Source organism: Fukomys damarensis, unplaced genomic scaffold (genome assembly GCF_012274545.1).
Source record: "Fukomys damarensis isolate Sample0158 unplaced genomic scaffold, DMR_v1.0_HiC HiC_scaffold_19, whole genome shotgun sequence".
NCBI classification, from domain to species: domain Eukaryota; kingdom Metazoa; phylum Chordata; class Mammalia; order Rodentia; family Bathyergidae; genus Fukomys; species Fukomys damarensis.
This window is the reverse complement of record NW_022900931.1, coordinates 4740579-4748792: the sequence shown is the minus strand read 5'-3', so window position 1 is coordinate 4748792 and position 8214 is coordinate 4740579. Positions and strand designations below refer to the sequence as shown.

The 8214-nt window shown below is 55.6% G+C and overlaps 1 protein-coding gene across 2 annotated transcripts in view; it reads left to right on the top strand.

The window, feature by feature from the left end:
• Parvb (parvin beta) overlaps positions 1-8214 on the top strand; it is a 77210-nt gene that overhangs the window by 33101 nt on the left and 35895 nt on the right. For both annotated transcript variants that reach the window (XM_010634497.3, XM_019208981.1), the window contains exon 2: positions 6158-6247. In XM_010634497.3, coding sequence (XP_010632799.2) covers positions 6158-6247 — 90 coding nt within the window. The remainder of the gene's footprint in view (positions 1-6157; positions 6248-8214) is intronic.

Sequence of the window (8214 nt, the reverse complement as noted above, 5' to 3'; positions counted from 1 at the left end):
TGGTTTTTTTTTTTTTTTTTTTTAATCCAGGGATCGAACTCGGGTCCTTGCACTTGCAAGGCAGGCAGCAGAACCACTGAGCTACATCTCCGGCCCTTGCGGGGTTGTTCTGAAACCTGCTTTTTATGAAAACTCAATGGCACCGTATGTATCGTGCTTGATTAATTATGCGTCGATTCCTTACAAACCTTCACAGTGCCAGGTGCCAGGTGGAAGTGACCAGCGTGCACGCAGGCCCCAGCCCTGTGCCGGCTCTGTTGTCACCAGCGGCTGTGATGTCTGAGGCTTGTGGTGTCAGCCCGGGACTGTGCCTTAGAGGCGGCCTGGTGTAGGTCAGGAGCACGTGCACTTTGCCTTTGGGCTGTGAGATACCGAGGTGCTCACACATTATTGTGGCTCTAAACTTATTTTACCCTGAGAAATCAGACGGAACCTCATGTTCTTGGCAGGATAAGCGCCATCGATCAGGTGTCCATGCTGAGTTGTCCCAGGCCTGGGAACGGCGATGGTCTGGCCTGGAGAGGGGAGTGCAGTGAGTTAAATGCATGAAAATACCAAGCTCATTAGGATGAGGCTGCTCCTGAGAGACAAGGCCAAACTCCTTTCCGGGGGGCAGTCGGCCGGATCTGACACTGGAAGCCTGAAGAGGCTCTGTCTTTGATGTCTGGCTGCACAGACCACAGGATGATCTGGGTCAAGAAGAGGAGTTGCTCCTTGGGGGCCGTTAGCCTTCCGCATGGCAGAGTGCGTCAGCACCCGGTGCACGGCCCTGAAAAACCTGAACATGAACTTGGGGTTCCTAAGCCTCTGGGGGGCCTCTTTGTGTGTGACGCTCCAGAAGCGGTTCCGATCCGCAGCCCCTTCCCATCTCTGAGCCAGCCTGACGCGGGTTTCACTTATTTAGATCTTATTTGCTCTTACTTTGACTCCACCGAGCTGCGAGATCTTCTCATGAAACACGGTGTGATTTAATTTTAAGCAGACCTTCGTGGCTGATGGATTTAATTATTCTGATAAATTATAACTCTGGCGCAGCAGGACCTCTCTGTTCTGTGCAGAGGGGAGCTGGGAAATTCATAGAAAGCTTCTGCCTCCCTGGCGGCAGCGTGGAGGCGCTGGCTTCCACTCTCAGTCCCTTGAGGGCAGGCTGGGAGCGGAGCTGGGTGCGCCTGGGGACCAGGCGCTGTGGTCCCTGTATTCTCCCGTCCCCTTGGTGCACAGCCCACCCTGTTCCTTTGAGCGGGATACGCTGCAGGGGGAAAGGAGCTGGTTGAAGAGATGATGGTGAAGACCCAGAGCAAGGTCGCTCGGCTGCCACGGTCGAGTTCTTGTTGTGGAGCAGGTGAAAAACGACCGTTTTTTGTAGGGTTTTTTTTTGCTGTTGTTTTGATCCTGGTTCAGACAGAAGTGTGCTGAAATTCTCCCTGTGAACCTTTGTTCTCTACGAAAGCCAAGACGCAGATCTGCAGCCTAGAAAGTCCCCGCAGTAGCAAGTGGGTCCTCCTGGGTGGGAATGACACAGTTGGCGGCGTCGGAAGGGGAGTCGCCCTCGACCTGCCTCGTCCTGGCCTGCGTCCTGCAGGCGCCCCCAGGGTCTTGTGTACCCCGTCATCACAGGGCATGAGTGTCACGATCCCCGGCCTGCCCCGGCCTGCCTTTATTTCCTGATGTACCCTTCGCCTCCGGCAACCCCGCGCTCTCAGCCGGCCCGCTTTCTAAGTTGTGTTTTCCGAGCAGCGTGAGGGAGACAGAAGAAGCGGGGAGACGGGGGAGCGGGACGAAGCAGCAGTTGCCTCAAGTCTGTTTTTCTGGAGAGAGCCTGGGTGTAAATAAATAAAAAATGGAACCACACAAAGAAGATTAAAAAAAAAATCAGAGATAGAAGCTTTACTTCGGGCCCGGAGTCTAAATGGCAGGCTCTTTATGAGTCCTGGAAACGGCGGTTTGGGGTTTTTCATTCCTTTTCTTCCCTTTTATGCTCTTGCAAAGTCCAAATTGGGAGAGGTGTTTTTTAAGCCCAGCATGATCTTCGGGTGGAGCGGTGGAAAGTGTGCGCCTTTGGAACATGCGAGTCAGCTCCCTCCTTTTCCTGCAAGGCCTCGCCAGGGTTTGGCCTGCCCTGGCCCCCCCCAGAGTGGAAACTTAGGTACGGAGTGTTAAGTCGCTTGTCCGAGGTCACGCGCAGCCTGGTGGTGGCCGAGCTGCGACCTGAAGCCAGAGACCTGCTGTGTGCCGGGCAGGTGGAGGGGTGGAGGGCACGGGAGAGAGATGGCTGCAGGCTGGGTGGGGGGAGCCGCAGGGAGCGAGAAGCCGGAGGGCCCCCTGCACCTGTGCAGTAGGCGGAAGCTTAAGGGTGAGTGGGCTTGAGGACAGCGTAGTGGGTATGAGATCGGGCAGACTCGGGCTCACTGGGGGCTCAGGGGCTGCACATAGTAGGTGCGCCTGACACCTTCACATTCGGGGGCTCTTTCCACTGCCTCTGACAGGGACGGGGTCACTGCCACCTGAGACGCAGATGGGTGACCCTGGGTGAACCGCGGGCCTCGAATGAGCTGTTCACATCTGTGAGCAGGGAGAGTCCTCGAGAGACTCAGGAGCCTCCTTGCCCCCTGCCGTCCCGCGGCCAGTGGGATCGGCGGCCTCCATGGTCACAAGGCCTGCCAGGCCTCCCTTGCGGTCTCCTGGTTCCCGTGGCCTCCCCTACCTCTCCTCGAACCCTGTGTTCCACCAGCTTCTGTGCACACAGCCCAAGGCTGAGAGCGCCATGTGGCCAGGGGACCCCGGGCACCGGGCCCCTGGCACTCACTGGCAGCGACTCTGTCACCAACCACCTTGGCCCTTCCTGGCCTGGCCTTCATCCAGCCTGGTTGTCGCTGCCTCCTCCAGGAGCGTCCCTGGGGTGCTCCTGCAGTGAAAGCCCACCCTCCCTGTCCTCCAGGGCTGCCACAGGAAGCCTTGTGTCCCCTGTCCCTCTATTAGCCGGGTGCCACCGTGAGCCCCAAGCTGGGTACTCCGGGAGGAGGTCTTCCCGCCACCCCAGCACAGAAGCTGGGGAGACTGAGGCTTAGCAAGTGGCAAAGTGGGATTTGAACCTGGGCTGTGCGGCTTCGGCCTGGGCCTGTGGTCTGTGGCTCTTTCTCTTCCTTGGGGACCTTCCTCGTGCCCGGCCATCTTGGGTGACAAGCCCCTTGGGAAGGCAGTCCTGGGCCGGAGCCTGGCGGCTTTTGTGAGTGCTTTTCTCGTTTATTAAGGTCACAAAATCCCTGGCCCCGCTTAGTGGTATTTTTGATGTTCAAGGACAGTGTGGAATTTCTCTGTTTTTATGTGACCCAGTTTCTGTGCTTTGAAAACGCCGATCCCTTCCTCCTCCCCTGCTGTGGTTTTGAAATCAAGTGAGGCTTCCTCTCCTGTGCCAGCCACTCGAGGTCCAGGGATGGGGACAGCGTCCCCTGCCTTACAACTCCAGGGTCTTTTTGGGAGGAGTCAGGGCCCCTGGGATGATCACTCGCGTGGCTCCTGTGTCCCCTGGGTGGCCTGACTCTTACATGGACCCGGATCCTTGCTCTTCCTTGGATGTCAGTGTGGCCACTGTACGTGGCCGAGGCCGGAAGAGACCTCCTCGGGCCTCTTCTGGTCTCTGTGTCCTCGTGTGTGACGTGCGTAGCTGGCAAATGGGACTCGGGAGTCCATGGTCTTCTGCAGACCTCCAGTCACTAGGCTGCTGTGCAGTGAGGACTTTGTTGAAAAAACACCTTTTCTGCCCTTTAAGACATTTTGCTAGCGGGTTATCTCAGCACTCTGGGAGACTGAGGCAGGAAGATCCCAAGTTCAAATGCAGCCTAGGTAAATTAGCAAGACCCTGTCTCAACAAACAACCCCCCACCCAAATAAAACAAACAAACAAACAAAGCACTCAAAAAATATGGCTGGGGATACTAAGACTGTAGCTCCGTGCAAAGGCCCTGATTTTAATTCCCAGTATACCAAAAGAAAAAAGAAAAACCCCACAAAAACAAAAACCCCCAAACAAAAACAAACCCAGAACAACAAAACGAAACAAAAATGAAACTGCATCTCTGATGTGAGTATTTATTGAACTTTGGTCTCTGTTTTCTCAACTGGCTTGGGTCACCGTGAGGATCTTTGGAGTATTTATAGGAATAGAGCAGATGGAGTCTCAGAAATCTGTGTATTCATTGGAACTCACTGAGGCCTCTAGCGTTTTCTGCTGCAGAATTACTGCAAGGATTTGGGGATAAAAAGCCGAGGATTTGGGCATCGGAAGCCATCCATGCCTGGGGCCTGTTTGGGGAACTCACTGTGGACTGGCGCAGGCAGGAATGCCGGGAACAGAGCCTCACCTGGAGGGAGGCCCACGGTGGGGGTGGGGATTACAGAAACATAGGCAGCGCGCAGCACCTACCATTTTAATCCTTTTTGAGTGCCCAGCTGAACGGTATTGAGCACATCCACAGTGTGTGCAGTCCCCACCACCAAAGCATGAACCTTGCCAGCCCCGGCCACCACCTTTGTACTTTTCATCTCTTTGCATGTGACTGACTGTTCCGTGTGCCTCGTGTAAGTGGAATGACACAGTCTTTTTGTGGTGACTCAGTTCTCTGAGCACAGTGTTCCCGAGGTATGTCAAGTATAGCAAGTGTCAGGACTTCCTTCCTTTTCGGGGCTGAGTAGTATTCTGTGACACCGATGGGGTACATTTCGCCCGTCCCTTCTTCTGTCTGTGGACGGTTATTCTACCCTGTGGCTGTTGTGAGCACTGCTGCTGTCTTCGTGGCTGTAGGAGAGGCTCTACTGTTCAAAAAACTGAGTCTCAGGGTTTTCACTGATGTGAGAGACCCCTGCTGCTGTCATCTCTCTGAGGGAGTGAGGGAGTTTCCTCAAAATTGGCTGCAGGAGCTGTGTGAGGGAGGAGACTCAGCCAGGTGAATTGGAGCTGGGGCCACCTGCCAGGATGATGCCCTGGGGAGATGGTGTTGTCCCATGGTGAGGCTTCAGCCCAAGTCTACGTGGGTGGCCATTACTCCTGGTGCCGTGATCCGGAGCTTGCGGGGCCTCTGGTGCCAGGGAGGACGAGAGATCCTTTCTGTTGCTCTGGACTTGGTCTGTTCCTCTTAGCTCACAGCCAGGACCTCCATGGGGTGTGCTCTGTGGGCCACGGCCTGGCGTCTCCTCCCTCTGGTCCTGTGCCTGTCCCCGTGGCCCTGATCTTGCCTGTCACCTAGGGCAGTGACTTGGGCCCTTAGGGCGGAGAGGATCCCTCCTGTGATGAGGAAAGTCACAGAAAGAAATAAAGATTGCATTACTCATAGGGCCTTGGTGCACATGTGGTGCCTATGGGAGAGAGAGAGGGGCCCTTGGGGCCACAGCATCAGCCATACTGGTTCCTGGAGGGAGCCGTGGTCTAGATCAAGCGGGCCACGTTCATGCCTTGATGAGAGGGGGCTCCTTTGGTCAGGCAGGCTGCATCTGGTGGTTCCGTGGGGCAGGAGTCACAGGAGGCAGCTGTGGCGTGCAGGGTAAGTCACACCGGGAGCTGGGCTGGGTGTGTGTGACCAGGAAGCGTGTCCAGGGGACTGAGCTTTGCTCTGGTCTGGAAAGCCCAAAAGATTTAAAATAGACACGCAGGTAACAAAATCATAGAAGCACAGTGCCACCATCCATCAGATTTCTGTCCTCATGGACGTGGTCCTGGACAGCAGCGCTTGTCAAGTTCTGGCCTTCCTCCGTGGCATGCCCGGCAGGAGGGCTGTTCACACCTTGAGTCCATGGCTCAGGATGTGGCTGTCCGTGGCCCTGTTGCTGCTGTGGTCTAAGCTCCGTCTGCGACGGCACGGTGGGGAGGCCTGGAAATCTCCAGAAGCTTCCAGAAGCTTTTGTGTCTTAGTCATTTGTCCCAAAGCGCAGTGAGACCAGTTAGACAGATATTGACAGGAATTGGAGAATATTTGGTGCAGGAAGAATTATAGGATGGGTTCTTAGCCCTGAGCGTTTCCCTTTGGACTCTTTCTGGGCCTCTAGCCATTGAGGAGTATTTTGCTAAACCTGAAGACAAGTGTCCGTCTCCTCTTCAGCCAGTGTGAGGCCACGGCATTCCATTTATGCTGACCATGGTTTTCTTCCTCTTTTTTCTCAATAGTGAGTGACCTACAGGAAGAGGGCAAAAGTGCCATCAACTCGCCATTGTCTGCTGCCTCCGTGGATGTCCACCCTGAAGACACCCAGCTCGGTACAGTCAGCTCCTTACTTCCTGTGCACCTGCGTGTTCAGTCGGTCTTGCTGGGGCTGATGGGATACTGGTGGTTCTGCCTTTGATTGGACACCAGATGGGGCATTTGAACATCTTGGTCTTAGTCAAGGTCATGTTTATAGAAGCCCTGAGGGGAAAGTAAGTCTTCCTGTATAGGTTTCTGCCCTGTTTTTTTTTGGGGGGGGGATTTTTTGAGACAGGGTCTCACTGTATAATGAGACTGACCTGGAACTCACTATGCAGCCCAGGCTGGTCTCGAACTCACAGCGATCCTCCTGCCTCAGCCTCCCTCCCGAGTGCTGGGATTGCAGGTGTGTGCCACTACACCCAGCTTCTGCCCTGTTTTAAAAAGTGGGCCTTATTATCCCAGGCTTGGTGAAGCACAGATTAGGGATAAAGGAGAAGGCAGCCATCGTGGTCATAGATTAAGAGGGCCGCACAGGAGCACTGGGGTAGGCAGGGTAGGAAGGAGGGAGGGAAAGCCAGTATTGGGTTTCCTGACAGAAGTGGGTGCAGCAGGCCATGCAAGCTCCTGATGGGCTGGGCTGGATAATTAGTGGGCTCAGGCCCAGGCTGTCCTGGGTTTCTGGTACCTGCCTGGGTGACAGAGTCAGCTGAGGTTGACTTGTGGGCTGGGAGCCTTGCATGGGAAGAGGGGGACAGGTCGTGGCCTGGTTTAGGGAAGCTCTGGGAAGGCCGGGTGCCATCTCCAGGAGTTAGCCTGCCCCAGAGGACAGTCTGGGGCCACAGCTGTCCCGAAGCTGAGACTGGCTGGGTGGGACCTGCCGAGTGGCCAAGGCCCCCTTGCTCTCTGCCTGCTGCACGAATGGGATGTAGTCTAGGTGCATTTTGGGGATCCATTCGATGTAGAAGGAAGTGTGGGGCGTTCTGCTTATCTCCGACCCTGGCTCCGAGGAAAGTCCTGTCCATCCTTCATTTTCCATGATACGGCCAGGCCTGCAGGAGCTCACAGAAAGGAGCAGGTACAGGTCCCCCCACCAGCCGTGGCCCTAGAGCTGGCCAAGTTCCCCCAGATCCACCTGAACCCACGGATCCTCTTTCCTCCTGGAATGTCGGGCCTCTCTGTGTGGGTGGGGCTGCCAGTCATCTTCGGAGGCCTCTACCCACCAAAGGCAGGAGCACCCCCACCAGGCGGGGCAACCCGAAACATCTCGAGACAGTGCCACCCATCCCTGGGGAGGGACGATGTCATTTCCGATCTAGACCAACAGGAGCCGTAGGATATAGATTTCCTTTGGTCATGGTGACAGGCCAGTGCCTTCTGGCCCTAATCCTACTGTGTGACCGGCTTTCCAAATCGCTGCTCTTGGACCTGGGAGCTGCCAGGTTCCTCTGGATTGTGAGGCTCATGTGACCTGGGTCAGGGCTGGCCCTACACGGGGACATCCAGGCTCCAGGGAGGGGTGGCACCCACTGACCTTGGGATCCAGCCCTGAACACAGAAGAAACTAAGAGGAATGGAGCACTGGGGACAGACATACTTTGCTGCAAAATGTCACCTTTGTTGTTTTAGTTTTGCTCTCTTTTTCTACTATTCCTTTGTGCCCACTGTTTTACATATGATGTTGCATTCCGATTCTTTCCCCCGCTTAATGGATCCAACCTTTTCCGTGGTGTTGTAACCTTCCTGGCTTCGCTCCTGTGTTTATGCACAGTGCCGGCAGGAGCCGGAAGCTTTGGTCTCATATCAGATCTGGGCTGGGACACCGCTCTGGTCTCTGTCAGTGCTGCCCTTCCTCTCTTGCTATTTTCCCCGCACAGTGGAGAGGTTTGGCTTCCGGTGGGGTTAGGGCCGCCAGGCAAGATGATGGAGTTTGGCTTCACCCTCAAAAGCAGAGGTCCTGAGCCGGGCGTGGTGGCGCACGCCTGTCATCCCAGCACTCGGCTGGCTGAGGCAGGACGGTCGCTGTGAATTCGAGACCAGC